Raw genomic sequence first — 26,016 nt, 5'->3', positions numbered from 1 at the left:
TTTTATGCTTAATATTTGAGCAAGATGATCACTAAAACCTGCATTGAAAATTTTTAGTGAGGTGTTGTGTAAACTCTTCTTGACTAGAAACTGGTCAAGAGCTGTTTGGCAAGTTTCTGATACTCGGGTAGCAGCTTTTACTTCAGCTTTTAAGTTGTAGGACGTTGCAAGGTTCAAAATGGTCTGCCTATTTCCACTATTCGTGAGGAAGTCAATATTGAAGTCACCACAGATTATCAATTCACAATCCATTTTATTTACTTTATTTAGCAATGACTCCATTTTGTTTAAGAAAAGTTCAAAATTCCCGGATGGTGATCGGTAAACTATAGCAATAACCAGGTTGAACTGAGTAATTTTTATAGCTGCAATTTCATAATCCTTTTTGACATTTGCCCTAGTTAAGTCAGATAGTGTAATATAATCTACATTATCCTTTGTGTAGATTGCTACCCCACCCTGCTTGCTGTTTTTCCTGCAGTAGTAAGCAGCCAAGACAAATTTGTTTATTTTCGTATTCTGGATTAATTCTGGGTTAAGCCAGTGTTCAGAAATGCATAACACTGAGATATCATTAAGTTCATGTGTTAATAGTATGTTAATTTCATCGATCTTATTATGCAGGGATTGCACATTATGGTGATAAATTTTTAGTTCGAGCGTATTCACGATTTAGTAATTGGGAATCATATTTACGGCATCACATACCTCTAGTTTAAATTAGGAACGTCAGGAGTGTTGTATTTTCGTTCTTCTTTCTTGTTTATTTTGTTTTCCTCGCTGTTGTTGGAAGGATGTTCAGGAAGCTGATAGATTGTTCTATCCCTTACAAGTCTGTCTTTAATTATTTTACTAACACGATCACAAACAAACCTTTTCCCTTCTTAGTTCAAGTGTATTCCATGCTTCGTGTGCAGATTTCGATGCAGCTTGCTTATGTCCAGCACATCGCACTTAGCATATTGAGAACACAGTTTCCTTATTTTAATGTTTGTTTTCCGAATTTCTTTGTTTACACATGAACTATAAATCAGATCATGCCTTCTTTTATGAACAGATGAACAGTAGAGGATCAAAGATGTTTTAATGCTTTCTAACCTTTCTAATTCAGACATTTATGTCTTGGTTTTCCATTCCTGTTGTTCCTTCTTGATTCTTGCACATGTTGTATGCTTCATGTCTTCACTTATAGGCTGTACTTATGAAAACGAAGCAGCAGTTGGGAAGGGCGTGAGACAGGGTTGTAGCCTGTCCCCAATGTTATTCAATCTGTATATTGAACATCAACAAAAGCAAAACAAGGATAGTGGAATGTAGTAGAATTAAATCAGGTGATGCTGAGGGAATTAGATTAGGAAATGAGACACTTAAAGTAGTAAATGAGTTTTACTATTGGGGGAGCCAAATAACTGATGATGGTCAAAGAAGAGAGGATATGAAATGTAGACTGGCAATGGCAAGGGAAGCATTTCTGAAGAAGAGAAATTTGTTAACATTGAGTATAGATTTAAGTGTCAGGAAGTCGGTTCTGAAAGCATTTGTATGGAGTGTAGCTATGTATGGATGTGAAACGTGGACGATAAATAGTTTAGCAAGAAGAGAATAGACGCTTTCAAAATCTGGCGCTACAGAAGAATACTGAAGATTAGATGGGTAGATCATGTAACTAATGAGGAGGTACTGAATAGAATTGAGGAGAAGAGGAATTTGTGGCACTACTTGACCAGAAGAAGGGATCGATTGGTAGGACATGTTCTGAGGCATCAAGGGATCTCTAGTTTAGTATTGGAGGGCAGTGTGGAAGAGTAAAAATCATAGAGGGAGACCAAGAGAAGAATACACTAAGCAGATTCAGATGGGTGTAGGGGCAATAGTTACTTGGAGATGAAGAAGCTTGCACAGGATAGAGTAGCATAGAGAGCTGCATCAAACCAGTCTCTGGACTGAAGACCACAACAACAACAACAACAACAACAACATTTTTCTGAGGGTCCTAGCATGTTGCACTGCCTTGCACCGATGAATATATTTTCTAGGTCAACAATCCAATGACGCTATTTTGATTTTTCTTAAGACTTGTTTCCATCACCAATCACAATACTAACATTGCATATCTGGCATTTTAACATTTACTAAAGCGAAACTGATAGTTATCTCACAGATACTCATTTTTTTACCATTATTTTGTAAAGTATTATAGTCAGCAACATGGATGCTTTAGCTTTCAAGCTGATAATGTTATCTCCAATTATCAGTTCATTCTGTCTTTGGTACTATGTGGATGGTATTACAACAGAAGTTTGTTGGTATGTCTACAATTTCATAGATTCTGCATACTAATAGTTTGGTTTCTACTTCCCCTCATGCTTCTATCTGTTCTAAAGAAATATTATATAGCTTTTCTGTCTTCTTTGACCACATGTTTTCACCTCTCGTGTCAAATTCTGACTCTAAAACTTGATCCCCTGTGTCCTCCAAATCAGTGCGACATCTGTTCTTCTTCTATCTTGTTGATCTTGTTGGCAGAGAGACTGTCCTCAGTTTTGTAGCCCTCAAGGTACTCTTTTCACCAGTCTGTGCTCTCTTCAGTATTTAACAAAGGAATTATCTTTTCTTGTTGACTTTTTCAGTTCTCCAAACCTTATGCCAAATCTGTCTTCTTGACAACAATTTCTTTTTCAATTTCTTTAAATTTTTTCTGCTGCAGGAACACTTTATCTTCTGTGATGTTTCTGTTTATTTCATTTATAACTTACATTTTGTTATATTCTTCACTTATTATGAACGTACTGACAGATAACTAAAGTATTTTATTCTGTTACCCACAATTTTTTCCCAGTTACCTTTCTTGCCTTTATTTTCCTCTCCAACTTCTGTGATCACCAAGTCTAAAGTTATTCATTCCTTCTCAATAGCACTACCTACTGTGGATTTTATCAGTTTCTACAGTCTCGGAGAATTTTATTTTACATTACAATTCATCAGGGCTGGCGTATCTCATTTCCTTGTACATTAATTATTCCTGACCATTATTTTAAATTTCAACCCAGTTCTCATCATTACTAAACTGTGATCTGTGTCTATCCTTGTTGTGGGTATATACTACAATCCATTAAGTGATTTCAGAATCTCGTTGGCACCATGGTGGTGTCCAACAAGTATCTTTATGTAGCTCTTGGCCTTTTCCAACTAGATCTCCTCACTTATGATTTTAAAACATGCATTTGCTATTACTAACCAAAATTTATTTCAGATATCAAGGGGTCTTCTCGTCTGTCATTCATATTTGTGGACCTGTATTCTGCCTCAGCTCTACTTCTGTTCCTTTCCCATATTATAACATTTCAGCCTCCTGTGATTTTTACATTTTCATGTGTCTTTACATAGAGTAGAACCTTGATAATCTGCCCCCTAAGGGACCTATCATCCTACTCAACCATATTGCAGATGATGAGTCATTAACAAGTCCAAACAAATACTGGAAATTGGATGGTTGAACTAAGCAGGATGTTGGACCATCTGAGGTTAGATTAGTGAGGTAATATAGTACTGAATTACCACTTCATTCTCTCATAGATGGTCTGTTTCATCAATATTTACTTGTGAGAGTCCATGTTTGTCTGAACTATTTTGGCATTGGTTTAATTTCAATTCTGATAAAAATAATATTATTTATTTATTTGGTTCAGTAAGTAATTTTAGTACATTGTTTGTACATATGCTGTAGGACATGATATTGCTGTACTATACTATTTTCTGATGCTGTTGATATTATCCTACATCCATCTGTCCAGACTGTTTTATCTTGCCTTTGCCATTGATCAGCATTGATTCTTCTTCCTTTAGGGACAGTTTCAAGGCACAGAGGATGCTCTGTTCCTTTTCAGATGCTCTTGTGCCATATTGTTAAGAAGATGTGGGCAACTTAAGGTTAACCTCTTATGCTGTAAGTCACATTTTTTCAGACATGATTAAAGTGTGCTATTTAGGCAAATAAAAGTACTTAGGGATCAACAGCGAATCAAATCTGGACCCGCAAATTGCTTGTCAAGCACAGGAACTTATCTTAAGAAACATTAAGAAATAATTCACAAATTGTGATTATGATTCTTCAACAGCTGTAGAATATTTCAGAACAAACGAAAATTTGTACTGGATTGGGACTTGATCCCAGATTTGCCACTTATTGCAAGCAGGTGCCTTAACCATTTTGGCTACCTGATGACGCTTCCAGGAGTGGCCCAAACTTCCATTTCTCCAAAAGTTACTTTCACTTTTGTGTATACTTGAAGTTTGTCTTCTCAACAGCAATTTCTTTTTTAATTTCTTCACATTTTTTTCTGCTGCAATAGCACTATATCTTCTGTGATATACAATATTAGCAGTAAAAAGTGATAGTCAGAACAAAACAAAAATAATAACTACAGAAATTTTATTCAAATATGATATTAGAAATCTCTGTCCTGCCTAATAGACTTAACCGCCAGCCTCAGACAGTAAATGTAGCAGCTGAAAGACTGAAACAGCTACTTTATTGGCTGTGGCCACTACATTAATGATGGAAACAGTGAAGCATTGATGAAGTGTATAAAAGATTTGGAATTACAGTTGGCATTTGATACCCAGGATAAATAATAATAATAATAATAATAATAATAATAATAATAATAAATGAATTCTCTTAGCCCAGCGAGTAAGTCGAAAAGTATAGATTTTTTTTCCTAGTCTGATGAGTAACAAATAAATTGTACAGGCATGTTCCACAAAGGTAATACAAAAGCTTCAAGTATTTGTCACAGCCAGCATTAACTATTATTGTATACAGTGGAATAAAGCTAATAATAATTAAAACAACTCAGAAACTGTGATGCAATTTTAAGAAATGCTCATTGAACAGGTCATGTTACACATTGGACAGAATTATTTACAAAAAGCAACAGATGATTCATGGATATAGTGCAGAAATAGTAAATATAACATACCTGACACTATTAGGAGGGTGTTCATCCCATGTCTGAACAAAGATACTAAAGTCAACAGCAAATCACAGTTTTCACCTCTGACCACTGCAGTTCTCCCTTAGTGATTTGTTTACATTGTTTCTATACATATGTACTCTGCAAACCACCGTGAGATGCATGGCAGAAGGTACATTCCATTGTACCAGTTATTAGGGTTTCCTCCTGCTTCATTCACATACAGAGCATGGAAAGAATGATTGTTTGAATGCCTCTGTGTGTGCAGTAATTATTCTAACTTTATCTTCATGATCCCTCTGTGAACAAAACATATGGGGTTGTAGTATATTTGTAGAGTAATCATTTTAAGCTGTTTCTTGAAATTTTGTTAATAGACTTTCTTGGAATAGCTTATGTCTGTCTTCAAGAATCTTCCAGTTCAGTTCCTTCAGTGTTCTGTGACTCTCTCCCGCAGATTAAACAAACCTGTGATCATTCGTGCTGCTCTTCTCTGTATATGTTCAATAACCCCTGTTAGTTGTCTATGTTCAATAAACTCTCTTACTCCTATGTTGTATGGGTCCCACAGACTTGAACAATACTCTAGAACCAGTTGCATCAGTGCTTTTTAAGCAATCTGCTTTGTAGATTGACTGCAATTCCCCAGTTTTCTACCAATAAACCAAAGTCTACCACCTGCTTTACCCATGAGTGAATCTAAGTGATTATTCCATTTCACATCCATACAAAGTGTTACACCCAGGTATTTGTATGAGTTGGCTGATTCCAACAGTGACTCATTGATATTATAGTCATAGGATTCTATATTTTTTTCCTTTTGTGAAGTGCATAATTTTACATTTCTGAATATTTAAAGTAAGTTGCCAATCTCCACATCACTCTGAAATCTTATCAAGATCTGACTGAATATGTATGCAGCTTCTTTCATACAGTACTCCATTAAAGATAACTGCATCACCTGCAAAAAGCCTGATTTTACTATTAATATTGGCTGCAAGACCATTAATATATAACATAAAATGCAAGGGTGCCATCACACTTCCCTGGATCACACTCAAAGTTACTTCTACATCTGACAATGTGTCTCCATTCAAGATAATATGACATGTCCTCCATAGCAAAAAGTCCTCAATCCAGTCACAAATTTCAGTTAATGCCATATAGCATCATACTTTTGACAATAAGCGTAGGTGTGCTACTGAGTCAAATGCTTTTCAGAAATCAAGAAATATAGCATCTTCCTGATTGCCTTGAACCAAAGCTTTCAGTATGTTATGAGAGAAAAGCGTGGGTTGGGTTTCACATGATTGATGTTTTCAAAATCCATGCTCGTTGACATACCTCATTATGCTTGAGCTCAGAACCTTATAAGATTCTACAACAAATTGATGTCAAGGATGTTGGATGGCAGTTTTGTGGATCACTTCTACTACCCTTCTTGTAGACTGGTGAGACCCGTGCCTTTTTTCAAGAACAAAGCATGTTTTTTGTTTGAGGGATCTATGATAGGTTATGATTAGAAGAGGGAATAACTCAGTGGCAAATTCAGTATAGAATCTGAACAGAGATTCCATCAGACCCTGGAGCTTTGTTCAGTTTTAACGATTTCAGCTGTTTCTCAACACCACTGACACTAATGTTTATTTCATTCATCTTTTCAGTGGTATGAGGATTAAACTGGGGTAATTCCCCTGAATTTTCCTTTGCAAAGGAACATTTGAAAATGGAGTTAAGCATTGCAGTTTTTTCTTTGCTACCTTCAATTTCAGTTCCTGTCTCATTCAGTATGGCTGTTCACTAACTTAACTTTGGTGCCACTAACAGGCTTTACATACGACCAGAATTTCTTTGGGTTCTGTGAAAGATCACATGACAATATTCTGCTAGGGTAGTAACAGAAGGTATCATGTATTGCCCTCTTGACAGCCAAACACGTTTCATTCAGCATCTCTCTATTTGTAGCCCTATGCATTGTTTTACACACATTATGCACTGAGCTCCGTTTCATTAAAAGTTTCATTACGTAACTGTATATCATGGAGGTTACCTCCCATTATGCACTGTTCTACTGTGTAGTTTCACAGTTTGTCTTATCATGCCCACCACTAACAAAACCGTAATTTCCCAATTAATTGTTGGATGGTTAAATCCTCCACTGATGATTACAGTAAGAGTGGGGAACTTACATACCACTGAACTGATGTTACATCAGGAAATGAGTCTGGTGGGTGACAGAAGGCTCCACTTATCATTTTCACCCCTGCTACTGATTCTTGCCCAAACAATCTCACATGCAGCTTCAAGGTGGATTTGAGTTTCTTGTCTATTGCAACCACCTCCATTTCCCATTTGCCTATCCTTTCATTATACACTTAGATTTTCCCCAAAAATCTCACTGCTATCTATTTCAGGTTTCAACCAGCTTTCTGTATCTAGTATTATGTGAGCTTCACTGTTTTTCATGAGCACTTCAAACTCTGGCACATTGTCGCAAATTCTTTGGCAGTTTACCATTAGGATTTGTGGGAGGTATTTCTTTTGATCTTACACTGATACTTCTGGGCTTCCTCCAGCTATTGTTATCTGGATTGGATGAGAGTTGCCTAATCTAAAAAGTCCTTGTGTGCACCCACACACAGTCAGCTACCTGAGTAACAGCCTCTAATGTGTAGTGCACACATGATCCATTTACGGAGACCCTGCAATTTCAGTCCTATGGTGCAAGCCCAGGAAGTTGCAACCTAGCTTGTCACAGAACTTGTGAAGTCTCTAGTTCAGTCCTTTCATGTGACTCAGAACCAAAGGGCCATGTTCAGTTCTGGGGCAATGCTGCAAATTGTGAACTTTGTTGAAACTGCATGTACAAGGCTGGTCTTCTCAACCTTCTCTTCCCATCGCTAGAATGACCCAAGAATGAGCTTGGAGCCCAGATGACAGGCGTCATTTGTTCCAATGTGCACCACAGTCTGCAGTTGGTTATAACCTGTTCTCTAAGTGGCTGCTAGAATAGCCTCTTCAACATGATGAAGCACCAAGGCGTACACACTGAGTACACCCAGTGTCCTTTACTGTCTCTAGCTGCCATTTCCCTAAGGGCTGCCATCATTTGCTGTATGTTTGATCTGCTGACAATTAATAGACCCCTACCCTTTTGCATTTGCCACCTTCTGACACTGAACAAAACAGATTTCTCCAAAACAGATGAAGTGAGTCCCACTGGCTCAGTTTCAGGTTCAGTGAAAGACAGCACCTCAAACTTATTGGTTAGGGGAATCGATAAAGCACCCTGAGTCCTGCCAGGTCCCCATCCAACTTGAACAGGATGTCTAGATCTACCATTGACATGCAAATAACAGTCAAGTGGAGGAGTAATAACAGATCCTCTGCTTTCTGCAGAGGAGACAGGACCCATGGGGGAAGATAGTACTTAAGGTACAGGTATTACAGGTATACGAATCTTGGAAGCTCTTCCAATACTTCCATTCACAGTAGATGCCCGTCATTTGACAATAGTCAAGGTGATTTCCAGTTGCTTACAAATGCCAACCAACTCATCTTGTGCCTGAAAACAGCATTTGTATTGGGGCTGCATTTTGACTGGTGCAATTTACTGTAAGGCAGTGAACTAATAACTTCAAATTAAGCCTGCTGATTGTCTTTCAATCTGTTAAGCCAAAAAGTTGCTAATCCCCTACAAGAATTGAAGCAAATACACAAAACGAGATTTCTATTAATGCGACATAAAAACCTTTGGTAAAAACTATTAGTTTCCTAAAATATTTTGAGGTTAAGTATAGTTGTTAGAAAACTCAAAAACAGAATAAATTTACAATAAATGTAGATAATATACAGGGCTACTCCTCCTTAAGGGAAAACTAGATGTAACACAATGTGTTAGTTAGAAAAACTGCTGTAGTAAATAAATCACAAATAATTATTCACTACAGTCACAGTTAAATATATCATTTTTTGCTGTATCACTCCACTAGCCCAAGGAAATTTCGCCACCATAGGGAAAAATCAGCCAGCAAGTAATGTAAACAACAAAAAACGTGATCTAAATGTGAACAAGCATCTGAAAATGAACCATAACAATGTTATTTATATACATAAATAGTATTATTAACAGTGACTGGTCACTGTTTTCTTCTTTGCAAGTATCAAGTTGTATTTTGTATACAGTACAAAATGTCAGATTTCAACAAAACAGCATCATCATTTCATGACTAAATTTGCATTGTTTACGAGTTATGACTAGACAGACTGCTTTGGAAATTACTGTCTTTATCAAGCTACACGTGATGAAGTTACTTTCAACAATTTTTATCATATAACACATAGAAGAAATTATTATCAGCAAGAACATATAACACAAATGAAAAAAAATGTTATTTTGTCCGTCACTTGAGTCATTACTGAAAAATTACCCTGTTTCAAGTCCTGTGCACTTTCCTTTTGAATAACGCTAATGGCAGACATTGCACTTCACAAGGCAGTAGTGTTTTGACCATTTTAAGAGCAACTATTGTAAAATTGTCTTGCAGTACAAACAGTCCACAGCTTCGTATCTGTATGGTCCTGTTGTTGAATGAGACATAATCTCTTTTTGAAAAATGAAAATGATTTATGTAAGTTTGCTGCAGTTTAAACTCAATGAAATATAAACAGCTGAGATGGGTTATGCAATTCAAGTATTTAACTTTTTGTTCCTTGGTTTCCTGTAATCCTTCATAAGAACAGGATTGGGATGAATAATCCATTCATGCTAAATGAATTGAGTGACAGATATACCTTTATACTTTTCATAACATTTTATTACTCAAAGCAGGTGGTCTGTCATAAAAATTAGATCAACAGTGAGCCGTCAGTGCCACAACTTCTTGCACTTAATACTTTTTCAAACAATTATCTAATTGTTAGTATTACAATGTTTAGAAATTACAATTGAAATTATTACATCAAGTTAATGTGACATATGTACAGAAATGTTACATGTGCTATTATTTGTTTCGTACATACAATTTGGCTAGAAGAAAAATGTTATCACTTACGTTTACATCAATGATTTTAAAAATTTCATTAATTACTCAATGAAAAAATTAAGTGCAGTGTTCCCACCATATTTATGATACAAATATGATACTTTTTATTAGCACTAACAGAAGTTCTGTTTTTTATACTGAAAGTTTCTTTTGGTGATTTGTTTGTATATTTTGGGTTTTATTATTTCACAAAGTCTCATAATTATACTGAAAATTATTGACTTTAGTTACAGGTGTAATAATAGCAGTATATAGGTTATTCCAAACTTTGAAGTATTTTGGCTCACAAATGAAAATGTGTAATATGGTATAACACAATTTTATTATATACTAATTAGAACAGAATGCAATAATTTCAGATCTTTCTACCAATTGACAGAGGTTTATAGGTTTGATATGTTGGTATTTCATAATAATTTACATATTAATCACAAAGCAGAGATTACTGATTCTGACATTATAATTATCTTGTTAGTTGGAATCTAGTTAATCACTTGCTCTTAATGAACCAAGAGCTGTGGTACTGGACTGTGCATCTTCCAAACTGATCTGTTACATATCCTGTCAAACTGGTCTGTTACATATCCTGTGGGTGTCATAGTTATATGTATTGTGTTTAATGCTGAAAATCCCTTGATTTTATTTTGACTTGATGAGGCATAAAACACATACTGACTGAAAAAGGTTGTTATTCTTTACTGGATGAATGTAGGCTTGCAGGATGACCACAACAGCATTTTTTTAATATGTCCAATTTGCAGTGTGTCCCCACAACTGTAGGCCATAATTGATGTAGCTGTGCAATAGGAACTGGTATTTACTGCACTCTTTAATCTCCTCAGAAAGCATACCAAATGGGAGAGCTTGGAGCACATGTACACAGTGTGCTCATTTATTTATTTATTTTTATTTATTTATTTCTTACTCCATTGATTCAACTGTGATAAACTCATGAGGATATAGAGTGTGTCAGTAAACAATCAATACAAAGGTAGTAGTAAAGCAGTCAATAACACAAAAGTAATACTACATGTTTGCTATACACATATGAGGTAAGAGTGACATATTACACCAAGCATTACACATAGAAAGTGAAAACAAGTAAAAAACCAGTGAAAATGATTATGAATGTTACATGGGTATGGTGTCACCTACATCATTGCTCAATCTTAAACTATGGTATATCACACTCAAAATATCTGGTCCACAGCCCTAGGTGGTTTTTTCATTGTGGCTAAAATACTCTTCTAAACTGTAAAATGACCTTTCCAGTAGAAGTTGCTTCAGATGCCCCCTAAAGGAGGAACGGTTAGTAAATTTGTTTTTAATATCTGGAGGGAGAGCATTAAAAACTTTTGCACCAGAGAACTGCACACCCTTTTGCACCATGGTCCGGTTTTTACATTCATTGTGGAAATCATGCTTTCTCCTCATATCATATCCATGGTATTCACTATTTCTTTAATGAAACTCAGTATTTTTGCTGATGAACCCCATAAGAGAAAATATGTACAGGGACATGACAGTAAGAATTTTTAGTTTCTGGAAAAGGTTTCTACAACTACATCTGTAGTCTACGCCACTCATTATTCTTATAACACATTTCTGGGCCAACAGTATTTTCTATGCTAGTATTTGGTTTCCCCAAAATATAATACCATATGTTATAAGAGAGTGGAAATATCCATAGTAAGCTACTTTCATTGTGCATATGTTTCTGCTCTCGGAGAGAACACGTAGGGCAAAACTCGATGAGCTGAGTCTCTTCTGAAGATTTATTATATGATGAGACCAGTTTACTGTTTACTTTTTTGATTCAACTCTTTCTATTGACTCTGTTCCACATTTCACATTTAATTCCTTCTCCATTTTAGTAGTTGCAGTTAACTGAATATAATTAGTCTTATTAAAGCTCAACGAGAGTCCATTGAAGCTAAACCATTTCACTAAATCAGTACGAATATTCTTAACAGATCCCTGATGATCTTCACATGTATGACCATCAATCACAATGTTGGTGTCACCTGCAAAAATGGTAAAAAGCACTGTAACATTGTACATTGAAGTAGGTCATTTATAAATATGAGGAATAGTAGAGGACCAAGAATGGATCCTTGGAGCACTCCACATTTAATGGTTCTTTTATTCAAATAAAATCAGGCCACTGTGGATCTCATTGGTACTATCTGCTACTACTTTCTGCTTCCTATCTTTGAGGTATGATTCTAACCACTTATTTGCTAAGCCACTTATTCCTAATAGGTCTGTTTTCTGTAATAGGATTTGGTGGTTTAGTGTCAAACACTTTTGACAAGTCACAAAATAATCCAATTTTTACCATTTTGTCATTAATTGATTCCAGAACTATATTTGTGAAAGCATAAATTGCTTGTATAGTTGACCGTCCCTTATGGAATCCAAATTGACTTTTGCTGAGAATGTTATATTTATTTAGATGTTTCAAAATTCTCGAATACATAAGCTTATGAGATCGAGATCCATGTAGAGGTATACTGAACAAACTGTCTCACAAATATCTTCGCATAAGTGTATATATTTACAGTAATCGGACACGTATACATGACACAAGATACAAATGCAGACTGAATGAATTAATATGGCAGCTCGGATTAGCAATCTTAAATCAAAGATTATGTTTTTCATGGTTGATATGACCTATTGACACCACAAGCTTTGCTAAGTTTAGTCTGTTGGTATATACCTTCTTATGATGTGTTTCAGGTTTCCTTGTGGGATTCATTTCAGCACCTGTTATGTCTGGATTCACATCAGCAACATCTGTAATAATAATTGTTGCACAGATAAAAGGTATCATGGGAGTGAGATTCAAATCACAAAACTTTATTGACAACCTTAGGCAGCTGTATTTACACCTGCCACAAACGAATCCTTATGACTGTCTGGTTGGAATATCATGCATCATATTTCTTCTTTTATTAAGGGTAAGAACAATTCATAAAGGTCTACTGTTTCATTTTCCAATTTTGGTTTAGATCTTATTACAATTGGAGGCAAGCCCATGATTGTTTTGTAATTAATGGAGTATTAAACTCTCTTTCAGCTGCATCTAATTACTTTGGCAAGTAATTTTTCACTAATTGTTTGTGGTTGAATAAATATTTAACATTACACTAATTTTCCAGTTTAGTTTTTGTCATCTTCTTGTGTGTCACAATTGCCATGAATTGCATCACAAGTAAATGAAATTATCACTCTTGAATTATACAAGTGTTTTAAAGATAATAGGTAAAGCTGAACGGGAAAGCCAGAAAGTGATATTTTGATTACATATGTTGCGTATCCTCTCCCCATGAACCATGGACCTTGCCGTTGGTGGGGAGGCTTGCGTACCTCAGCGATATACAGATAGCCGTACCGTAGGTGCAACCACAACTGAGGGGTATCTGTTGAGAGGCCAGACAAACATGTGGTTTCTGAAGAGGGGCAGCAGCGCAGCCTTTTCAGTAGTTGCAAGGGCAACAGTCTGGATGATTGACTGATCTGGCCTTGTAACACTAACCAAAATGGCCTTGCTGTGCTGGTACTGCGAATGGCTGAAACAAGGGGGAAACTACAGCCGTAATTTCTCCAGAGGGCATGCAGCTTTACTGTATGGTTAAATGATGATGGCATCATCTTGGGTAAAATACTCTGGAGGTAAAATAGTCCCCCATTTGGATATCCGGGCAGGGACTACTCAAGAGGACGTCATTTTCAGGAGAAAGAAAACTGGTGTTCTACAGATCGGAACGTGGAATGTCAGATCCCTTAATCGGGCAGGTAGGTTAGAAAATTTAAAAAGGGAAATGGATAGGTTAAAGCTGGATATAGTGGGAATTAGTGAAGTTTGGTGGCAGGAGGAACAGGACTTTTGGTCAAGTGAATACAGGGTTATAAATACAAAATCAAATAGGGGTAATGTGGGAGCAGGTTTAATAATGAATAAAAAAATGGGAGTGTGGGTAAACTACTACGAACAGCATAGTGAACGCATTATTGTGGCCAAGATAGACATGAAGCCCACGCCTACTACAGTAGTACAAGTTTTTATGCCGATTAGCTCTGCAGATGATGAAGAAATTGATGAAATGTATGATGAGAAAAAAGAAATTATTCAGATAGTGAAGGGAGATGAAAATTTAATACTCATGGGTGAATGGAATTCGATAGTAGGAAAAAGGAGAGAAGGAAACGTTGTAGGTGAATATGGATTGGGGGTAAGAAATGAAAGAGGAAGGCGCCTGGTAGAATTTTGCACAGAGCGTAACTTAATCATAGCTAACACTTGGTTCAAGAATCATAAAAGAAGGTTGTATACATGGAAGAATCCTGGAGATACTAGTAGGTATCAGATACATTATATAATGGTAAGAGAGAGATTTAGGAACAAGGTTTTAAATTGTAAGACATTTCCAGGGGCAGAAGTGGACTCTGACCACAATCTATTGGTTATGAACTGTAGATTAAAACTGAGGAAATTGCAAAAAGGTGGCAATTTAAGGAGATGGGACCTGGATAAACTGACTAAACCAGATGTTGTACAGAGTTTCAGGGAGAGCATAAGGGAAAAATTGACAGGAATGGGGGAAAGAAATACAGTAGAAGAAGAATGGGTAGCTCTGAGGGATGAAGTAGAGAAGGCAGCAGAGGATCAAGTAGGTAAAAAGACGAGGGCTAGTAGAAATCCTTGGGTAACAGAAGAAGTACTGAATTTAATTGATGAAAGGAGAAAATATAAAAATGCAGTAAATGAAGCAGGCAAAAAGGAATACAAACGTCTCAAAAATGAGGTCGACAGAAAAGTGCTAAATGGCTAATCAGGGATGGCTAGAGGACAATTGTAAGGATGTAGAGGCTTATCTCACTAGGGGTAAGATAGATACTTCCTATAGGAAAATTAAAGAGACCATTGGAGAAAAGAGAGCCACATATATGAATATCAAGAGCTCAGATGGAAACCCAGTTCTGAGCAAAGAAGTAAAAGTAGAAAGGTGGAAGGAGTATATAGAGGGTCTATACAAGCGCAATGTACTTGAGGACAATATTATGGAAAAGGAAGATGATGTAGATGGAGATGAAATGGGAGATATGATACTGTGTGAAGAGTTTGACAGATCACTGAAAGTCCTGAGTCAAAACAAGGCCCTGGGAGTAGACAACATTCCATTAGAACTACTGACAGCCTTGGGAGAGCCAGTCCTGACAAAACTCTACCATCTGGTGAGCAAGATGTATGAGACAGGCGAAATACCCTCAGACTTCAAGAAGAATACAATTACAATCCCAAAGAAAGCAGGTGTTGACAGATGTGAAAATTACTGAACTATCAGTTTAATAAGTCACAACTGCAAAATACTAACGCAAATTCTTTACAGACGAATGGAAAAAGTGGCAGAAGCTGACCTCTAGGAAGATCAGTTTGGATTTTGTGGAAATATTGGAACAGGGGTCGCAATACTGACCCTATGACTTATCTTGGAAGATAGATTAAGGAAAGGCAAACCTACATTTCTAGCATTTATAGACTTAGAGAAAGCTTTTAACAATCTTGAGTGGAATACTCTCTTTCAAATTCTGAAGGTGGCGGGGGTATAATACAGGGAGTGAAAGCTATTTACAATTTGCAGAGAAACCAGATGGCAGTTACAAGAGTTGAGGGACATGAAAGAGAAGCAGTGGTTGGGAAGGGAGTGAGACAGGGTTGTAGCCTATCCCTGAAGTTATTTAATCTGCATATTGAGCAAGCAGTAAAGGAAACAAAAGAAAAATTTAGAATAGGTATTAAAATCCATGGAGAAGAAATAAAAACTTTGAGGTTTGCCGATGACATTGTAATTCTGTCAGAGACAGCAAAGAACTTGGAAGAGCAGTTGAATGGAATGGACAGTGTCTTGAAAGGAAGATATAAGATGAACATCAACAAAAGCAAAACAAGGATAATGGAATGTGGTCGAATTAAGTCGGGTGATGCTGAGGGAATTAGATTAGGAAATGAGACACTTAAAGTAGTAAATGAGTTTTGCTATTTGGGGAGCAATATAACTGATGATGGTTGAAGTAGAGAGGATATAACATGTACACTGGCAATGGCAAGGAAAGCGTTTCTGAAGAAGAGAAATTTGTTAATATCGAGTATAGATTTAAGTGTCAGGAAGTCGTTCCTGAAAGTATTTGTTTGGAGTGTAGCCATGTATGCAAGTGAAACATGGATGATAAATAGTTTGGACAAGAATAGAATAGAAGCTTTTGAAATGTGGTGCTACAGAAGAATGCTGAAGATTAGATGGGTAGATCACATAATTAATGAAGAGGTATTGAATAGAATTGGGGAGAAGAGGAGTTTGTGGCACAACTTGACTATTAGAAGGATTTGGTTGGCAGGACATGTTCTGAGGCATCAAGGGATCACCAATTTAGTATTGGAGGGCAGTGTGGAGGGTAAAAATCGTAGAGGGAGACCAAGAGATGAATACACTAAGCAGATTCAGAAGGATGTAGGTTGCAGTAGGTACTGAGAGATGAAGAAGCTTGCACAGGATAGAGTAGTGTGGAGAGCTGCATCAAACCATTTTCTGGACTGAAGACCACAACAACAACAACATGTTGCGTATCTTTCTGAAAATATGGGAAAAATGTATGTATTAGGCGCAAGAGTCAGAAAGGTTCATATGTGTGTGAAATCTTATGGGACTTAACTGCTAAGGTCATCAGTCACTAAACTTACACACTACTTAATCTAAATTATCCTTGGGGCAAACACACACACCCATGCCCGAGGGAGGACTCGAACCTCTGCCGGGACCAGCCGCACAGTCCATGACTGCAGCGCCTTAGACCACTCAGCTAATCCCAGGCGGCAGAGTCAGAAAGGAAACAGTTACAATATTAGAGAAGGAAAGTTGTTGCTTACCATATAGTGGAGATGCTGAGTCACAATAGGCACAACAAAAAGATTCATACAATTATAGCTTTCGGGCTTTAAGGCCTTGTCAGAAATAGACACACATACACATGCACACACATACTCACACAAACACAACTTTTACACACATCTGCAGTCTCAGACAACTGAAACCGCACTGTGAGCAGCAGCACCAGTGCATGATGGGAGTGGCGAATGGGTGGGGTAAGGAGGAGGCTGGGGTGGGTTAGGTGAGGGATCGTATGGTGGGAGTGGTGGACAGTAAGTGCTGCAGTTTAGACAGATGGCAGGAGAGAAGGTGGGGAGGTGGGGGGTAAGTAGCAGAAAGGAGAGAAGTAAAAAGAAATTAAAAGACTGGGTGTGGCAATGAAATGATGGCTGTGTAATGCTGGAATTGGAACAGGGAGGGAGCTGGAAGGGTGAGCACAGCATCTAATGAAGGTTGAGGCCAGGAGGGTTATGGGAACATAGGATGTATTGCAGAGAAAGTCCCCACCTGTGCAATTCAGAAAAGCTGGTGTTGGTTGGAAGGATCTATGTGGCACAGGCTGTGAAGCAGTCATTGAGATGAGGGATATCATGTTTGGCAGCATGTCCAGCAACAGGGTGGTCGACTTGCTTTTGGCCACAGTTTGTCAGTGGCCATCCATGTGGACAGACAGCTTGCTTGGTTTGGCCACTTCTCTATTATTGTAACTTTCCATCCTGGATTTTCTGTCATTCGAAAGGAAACAGTTACATGGATACACTAAGGGACAGATGTTACTTTGCTAGCATGAGTGAAACGTTTCTCTCAGTCTTAAATCATCTACATCTACATCTACATCTACATCGATACTCCGCAAGCCACCCAACGGTGTGTGGCGGAGGGCACTTTACGTGCCACTGTCATTACCTCCCTTTCCTGTTCCAGTCGCGTATGGTTCGCGGGAAGAACGACTGTCTGAAAGCCTCCGTGCGCGCTCTAATCTCTCTAATTTTACATTCGTGATCTCCTCGGGAAGTATAAGTAGGGGGAAGCAATATATTCGATACCTCATCCAGAAACGCACCCTCTCGAAACCTGGCGAGCAAGCTACACCGCGATGCAGAGCGCCTCTCTTGCAGAGTCTGCCACTTGAGTTTATTAAACATCTCCGTAACGCTATCACGGTTACCAAATAACCCAGTGACGAAACGCGCCGCTCTTCTTTGGATCTTCTCTATCTCCTCCGTCAACCCGACCTGGTACGGATCCCACACTGATGAGCAATACTCAAGTATAGGTCGAACGAGTGTTTTGTAAGCCACCTCCTTTGTTGATGGACTACATTTTCTAAGCACTCTCCCAATGAATCTCAACCTGGTACCCGCCTTACCAACAATTAGTTTTATATGATCATTCCACTTCAAATCGTTCCGTACCCATACTCCCAGACACTTTACAGAAGCAACTGCTACCAGTGTTTGTTCCGCAAGATATTAATCCAAATTCCATTAATTAATTCTGGCTGCATTAAATGCATAATTTGTCTTTCACAAAATTGACCCAAACATCACATTTATGTAACTAACTGCCATGTGGTTGTATGATTTTGAAGGTCCAGGACTTTCACCATTTTGCTCTCAGTTTCTACAGTTAATAATCATAAACTTCTCAAAAATATGTTAAGGGTTAACAGTTTCTTCACACCAACTACTATCAGCCAAGTCACAATTATTGAGCTCACATAATGTTTCAAAGTTTTACCCTGAATCACAGTTTTGCACTTCACTGCAGATTGTAGTTTCCTTCCCTGGAGTTGAGTTCCAGTCTAGAACATAATCTGGATCTATTAGGAAAGTTCTGGGCATATTTTATGGCTTGAGAATATGACCTACAGACATAGGTTGTGGTTTGGAAAAGTGTTCAGTCTCTATTAATAGTATAAGATCTTATTGAGCATACCTTACAACTGAGTCCTTCTACCAACCACAAATTCACTCCCAGGTGTAACCAAAAACTTTAGAAACCCCCAGCTCGCTAATACAAGTATTCCTCCATCATGCTGTTGTAATTGGAGGAACTGATTAGGATGCTTACAGTTTTGTAAGAGGTGGGCATGAGAAGACATCCTGCAAAACAAAATTAAATGCTTTTATGAAAGCTACTTACAACAGTTAGTTTGGGAGCCTACTCATGGCAGAAACATGTTAGATATAATGAAACCAAGTAGGTCTGTTCTTTTCGAGAATATCAACACTGAAAATACTATCAGTTCCTATGAGACAGTTGCTGCAACAATGGTTACCAAAGTATAAAGTGGAGCTAAAAGAAATACAAACATTTACATGTTTAGAAAAATAGATAAAATTGCGTCATTGTAATGCTTCAATGAGTACTTGAAACATTTAGCTCTAGACAACAGTTTGTACAGGAACTGTTACTCAAGTCTAGAAGAATAGTTGACAAAGCCTTGTCCACCCTCCATAGCACATAAACCCTGCCTAGCTGATCTTTTCAACTTTCCGCATCCCCAAAAACTCCTTACCAACTCTCCACCGCATAACATTCCCATAACACCATTGTTAACCTTTCCACCAAAACCCTCAGCTCCACAGAAGTTTCAGCCCTCTCCAAAGGTCTCAGTGTTAGCCCTACATCCAAATTCAACCATGGTGGTCTTGTCAAAGATCTAGTTTCCTTCTTCTGATACCTGCAATGGAAGCACTTCTTTGTAGCTAGTCCCTCCAACTCCCCCCCCCCTTCCCCCACTTAACCACCTGCTGGTCACCTTCCAAGAATTCCTTGCTTTCAACTTAGCCTCAACATCCTTCCACAGGTTCCTTCTTCAGAACACTAATTTCAATAGAAGAAAGAATAGTCATACACAACCTCAAAACAAATCGTGACCTAATCATCCTACCTGTAGACAAAGGTCCCACCACTGTTGTTATGAATCGCAATGACTACCTGGCATAAAGTCTGTTCCAATTATCTGGCTCCTCCACCCATTAACACTGCCAGTGTGATCCCATACCAGGAGTCCACCACAACCTCCAATGCCTGCTTAATGTCTTAGGCCCTTCCCAGAATCTCTCCCCTGGATCCATTTCCCTCCTCACCCCTATGACACTCTGCACACCCACTTCCTACGTGCTTCCCAAAATCCACACACCCAACAGTCCTGGATATTGCACTGTGGCTGATTATTGTGCCCACACTTAAAGAATTCCAACACCTACAACCATTTGCCTGTAATCTAGACTCTCATGTCAAAGACACCAACCACTTCCTTCATTGACTGTCCACCATTGCCACCCCTTTACCTCTCGGATCCCTATTCACCACTGTTGATGCCCTCATCCTATACATCAACATCACTCACACACGTGGTCTTACCACTGTTGTACACTACCTTTCCCAATGTCTTTCAGACTCCAAACCCACTACCTCATTCCTCATACACCTTACTAATTTTATCCTAACCCACAACTGCTTCTCCTTTGAAGGGAACGTTATTTTATTGTTGTTGTGGTCTTCAGTCCAGAAAATGGTTTGATGCAGTGCTCCACGCTACTCCATCCTTTGCAAGCACCTTCATCCCTGAATAACTGCTGCAACCTACCTCCTTCTGAATCTGCTTAATGTATTCATCTATTGGTCTCCCTCTATGATTTTTACCGTCCACGCTTCCCTCCGATACTAAATTGATGATATCTTGATACCTCAGAATGTGTCCTACCAACCGATCCAATCTTCTAGTCAAGTTGTGCCACAAATTTCTCTTCTCACCAATTCTATTCAGTACTTCTTCATTAGTTACATGATCTACCCACCTCATCATCAGCATTCTTATGTTGCACCACATTTTGAAAGCTTCTATTCTCTTCTTGTCTACACTGTTTATCATCCCTGTTTTACTTCCGTACATGGCTACACTCCATACAAATACTTTCAGAATAGACTTCCTCACATTTAAATCTGTATTCAATGTTAACAAATTTCCCTTCTTCAGAAATGCTTTTCTTGCCATAGCCAGTCTACATTTTATATTCTCTGTACTTTGACCATCATCAGTTATTTTGCTCCCCACATAATAAAACTCATTTACTACCTTAAGTGTCTCATTTCGTAATCTAAATCCCTCAGCATCTCCTGATTTAATTCGACTACATGCCATTACAATCGTTTTGCTTTTGTTGATTTTCATCTTATATCCTCCTTTCAAGACACTGTCCATTCCATTAAGCTGCTCTTCCAGGTCCTTTGCTGTCTCTGACAGAATTTCAATATTGTTGGCAAACTTCAAAGTTTTTATTTCTTATCCGTGGATTTTAATTCCTACTCCAAATGTTTCTTTTGTTTCCTTTACTGCTTGCTCAATATGCAGACTGAATAACATTGATGATAGGCTACAACCCTGTCTCACATCCTTCTCAATCACTGCTTCCCTTTCATGCCCCTTGACTCTTATAACTGCCATCTGGTTTCTGTACAAATTGCAAATAGCCTTTTGCTCCCTGTGTTTTACACCTGCCACCTTCAGAATTTGAAAGAGAGTATTCCAGTCAACATTGTCAAAAGCTCCTTCTAAGCGTACAAATGCTAGAAACTTAGGTCTGCCTTTCCTTAACCTACCTTCTAAGATGAGTCATAGGGTCAGTATCAAGAATTTCAAGAATTTTATTCACCCTAGATCCTTTTACAATGATATTGGCTTCGTCATATAAGATGTACTAGTACATACAGAATAACAAAATAAACTTCTGTCAATACATTATAAATACATTTGAAGCATGGCAATGTACCAAATTACAAAGGATAGCTTTTAAAAGCTAACGCAACAAGTTATCTTATAATCTAATATAATAAGGTATTTTATTGTTTATAGTATAAACTTTGTAATTACACACGATTAACCACAGCACAAAATAATATGTTTAACTACAGACAACTTTTAAATGCTTATATTCTCCTCAGGCATCTCAAAGAATTCTTTAATGTCATAGAATGGATGATCTGACAGCCAGCTGTACCACTTAATTTTAAAAGAATTTGTATCCATAGACTGAACATGAATTGGCAGTTTATTGAACATTCTGAGTGGGTTAACTTTGTGGGAATTTCCTGTTCTTGCTAATCTGTGGCGCGGTATGTCTAAATTACCGTTCGCCCTGGTGTTGTGTTCGTGTATTTCCTTTCTGGCAATAAATTCTGAAATATTATTTTTAATATAAAGTACAGACACATAGATGTATAAATTTATAATTGTAAGTATTCTGAGTCTGGAGAAAAGAGGACGACAGTGCTCCCTATGACCTCTTTTACATATTATACGTATGACTTTTTTTTGTAATTTCAATACGTTTTTGATGTGACGGGAGTGCCCCCATATAATAAGACCATATGAAATATGTGACTGGAATAGCCCCAAGTATGTCACCCTGAGGTACTCCAAGCTCACTACCTCCCTTAGTTTCAAGAGAAGGCATGCCACCCGAGATATTTTTTCACATACGTGATTGACATGTTCCTCCCAATATAGTTTTGAGTCAATGTGAATACCTAAGAGTTTTACCGACTTATTGCCTACTTCATTTGATGTTCCCATTAAAAGTTGTTGTGTTTTGTCAGGGTTGCATAGGAGCTTATTGGCTGCAAACCAGTCCAGGGCCTTATCTAGTGTTTCTTTTGTTAGGTTATTCAGATCTGAAATGTTCTGATGTGTGGTAAGTAGTGTTGTATCGTCAGCATAACACACAACAGGGTGAGCTATATTTTTAGGTAAATCATTAATAGCGACAATGAAGAAGAAGGGCCCAAGGATAGACCCTTGTGGTACACCTGTGCTGATTTCCATGATGGGAGAATTTAAATTTCTGACTGAAACGAATTGTTTTCGGTTACTTAAATAAGAATTTATCACAGATAAAGTGCTCCCTCTCACCCCATAAAACTCTAGTTTCCCCAGTAGTATGTCAACAGGAATGCAATCGAAAGCTTTGCTTAGGTCACATAATACCAGTGATACCATGTTATTATTTTCAAAAGCTGTTAAGGTTTGGTCAATGATTTCCAAGATGGCCCCTGTTGTGTTCTTCCCCTTTCGAAAGCCAAACTGATTGTTACATGGGATATTGTGTTTTTCAAAGAAGTTGCTTATTTGTGTGTGTATCAGCGCCTCATGGGTTCCAACATTTCTATGGAATCCAAACTGATCTTCCCCAAGGTTGGCTTCTACCAGTTTTTCCATTCGTTTGTAAAGAATTCGTTTTAGTATTTTGCAACCATGACTTGTTAAACTGATAGTTTGGTAATTTTCGCACTTTAATGAGAAAAAAAATATATATTATTATTATTATGATGCAAAAAATGAATGTATGAAAAATGGGGAAGAAATGGCTTTAAATATTTTTGTTATTTGCTCTCTCAGTACGAACTTTGTTGTAGAACCCCTTATTTACGTGTGGTAATAAAAATTCATTTAGACAGAATTAAGCACATTTAAAATTACGTGAACTTTAGCAACCCTCTCCCGCTGATAAATTCAAACTAACTGATTAATAACATTTATGACTTTGAAAATTATTTAAATTAAATTTTTTACGTATTTTGCCCTTGGCACACATTTTCTAAATGCACTGGGTTTTTAAATATTTACTGAATTCTTTCCCGGCGTTAGCTATGGAACACAAGACTGTCTCTGTTAGCATAAAACGGTTAAATATTGCCAAGCCGACCTGAACGTTTAATTATCACTGACAAAACACACTTCACTCTACGTTTAAGTTATCTGTTTTAGAAACTGAAAGAACCAACAGATTAACAACTTCAACGTTAATTATCCGCCTATGAATGCACAAATGTAAAACCAGTAATAAATTCAGTCAACCTCAGGATCGCTGTAAAAGAAAAATATTTCATAATTCACTGCTAATTTTACCTGGTCCCGATTTACGGGTTTGGTTAATTTTATAGCGGAACAATTTTTTAAATGTGCCGCCGCTGCAAATCGTTCGGTCGCGGCACAGCCCAGCAACACCAACGATAATCGCTAAAAGTGCTGAAAATTCTTTTAAAAAATATTATAGATGACATGGGCAAGCTAATTTACATTAGTAATACACAATTTTGATAAATTATAATGTATTTAGACCACAACAATAATTAAAATTACACACCTTTATAATTTCTCCTCTAATGGCGGCTAAAGATAGATAGAGACAAAAGAAGTCTACTCATTCGTGTAATGCTACGTCACAGGTTCCTCTCTCTCTCAGCTCTTGAGGAAGACGACAAAGAATGCACATTATGTATTCCTATTTATACTATTGCTGATTGTGAATGTCTCTTTGTAATCTTACAACATTATTTTCCTCTGTGGCTGTATTTTACATTTTTTTCATCGCAGATATTAACATATTTCGTAATTACATTATGAGTATAGAAATATTACAATCATAAATACATCGAGAATATTATTACAGAAAATATTACAATAACAACCAACGTCCTTTATACAAAATTAAATAATATTTTTTGTTAAACAATTACAGTATATACGAATTGCTTCATAGCGGCGTATATAGTAGAATTAAATTTTAGTTTATTAATAGTGTGTGTGCTGCCAGGGAACATTACAACACCTATCAACACCTGCTTTCTTTGGGATTGGAATTGTTATATTTTTCTTAAAGTCTGAGGGTTATTTTGTCATGGCTGCCTCTCCCAAGGGTTGTTGTCTACTCCCAGGCCTTGTTTTGACTTAGGTCTTTCAATGATCTGTCAAATTCCTCAGGCAGTATCATATCTCCTATTTCATTTTCATCTACGTCCTCTTTTATTTCCATAATATTGCCCTCAAGTACATCACCCTTGTAAAGACCCTCTATACACTCTTTCCACCTTTCTGCTTTCCCTTCTTTGCTTAGGACTGGTTTTCCATCTGAGCTCTTGATATTCATACAGGTGGTTCTCTTTTCTCTAAAGGTCTCTTTAATTTTCCTGTAGGCAGTATCTATCCTACCCCTAGTGGTGTATGCTTCTACATCCTTACATTTGTCCTCTAGCCATCCCTGCTTAGTCATTTTGCACTTCCTGTCAATCTCATTTTTGAGACGTTTGTATTCCATTTTACCTACTTGATCCTCTGCTGCCTTCAATATTTCATCTCTCAAAGCTACCCATTCTTCTTCTAGTGTATTTCTTTTCCCCGTCCTTGCCACCCTTCTCTTATGCTGTTTCTGAAACTTTCTATAACCTCTGATTCTTTCAGTTTATCCAGATCCCATCTCCTTAAGTTTATACCTGTTTGCAGTTTCTTCACTTTTACTCCACAGTTCATAAACAATAAATTGTGGCCAGAGTCCACATCTGCCCCTGGAAATGTCTTACAATTTAAAACCTGGTCCCTAAATCTCTGTCTTACCATTATATAATGTATATGAAACCTACCAGTGTCTCTAGGGCTCTTCCATGTAGGCAGCCTTCTTTCATGATTCTTAAACCAAGTGTTAGCTATGATTAAGTTGCGCTCTGCAGAAAATTCTACCAGGTGATTTCCTCTTTCATTCCTTACCCCCATTCCAAATTCACCAACTATTTATCCTTCTTTTCCTTTTCCTACAATTGAATTTCAATCCCCCATGACTATTAAATTTTCATCTCCCTTAACAGTCTGAATAATTTCTTTTATCACATCATACATTTCTTTAATGTCTTCATCATCTGTGTATCTAGTTGGCATATGAACTTGTACTACTGTGGTAGATGTGGGCTTCGTGTCTATGTTGGTTACAATAATTTTTTCACTATGCTGTTCATAGTAGCTTATCAACATTCCTATTTTTTTATTCATTATTAAACTTACTCCTGCATTACCGTTATTTGATTTTGTATTTATAGCCCCATATTCACCTGACCAGAAGCCTTGTTCCTCCAGCCACCAAACTTCATTAATTACCACTATATCAACTTTAACCTATCCATTTCCCTTTTTAAATTTTCCAACCTACCTGCCTGAATAAGCAATGTGACGTTCCACACTCCAATCCGTAGAACACCAGTTTTGTTTCTCCTGATAACAACGTC

General features: G+C 37.4%; 1 protein-coding gene across 2 annotated transcripts in view; it reads left to right on the top strand.

Moving 5' to 3' along the window:
• Positions 1-26,016, top strand: part of LOC124596020 (sodium-independent sulfate anion transporter) — a 109,155-nt gene that overhangs the window by 41,139 nt on the left and 42,000 nt on the right. For both annotated transcript variants that reach the window (XM_047134977.1, XM_047134978.1), the window contains exon 4: positions 12,764-12,984. In XM_047134977.1, the coding sequence (XP_046990933.1) occupies positions 12,764-12,984 (221 nt within the window). The remainder of the gene's footprint in view (positions 1-12,763; positions 12,985-26,016) is intronic.

This window comes from Schistocerca americana, chromosome 2 (assembly GCF_021461395.2).
Source record: "Schistocerca americana isolate TAMUIC-IGC-003095 chromosome 2, iqSchAmer2.1, whole genome shotgun sequence".
Classification (NCBI taxonomy): domain Eukaryota; kingdom Metazoa; phylum Arthropoda; class Insecta; order Orthoptera; family Acrididae; genus Schistocerca; species Schistocerca americana.
The sequence above is the reverse complement of the archived record's forward strand: the minus strand, read 5'-3'. Positions and strand labels throughout refer to the sequence as shown.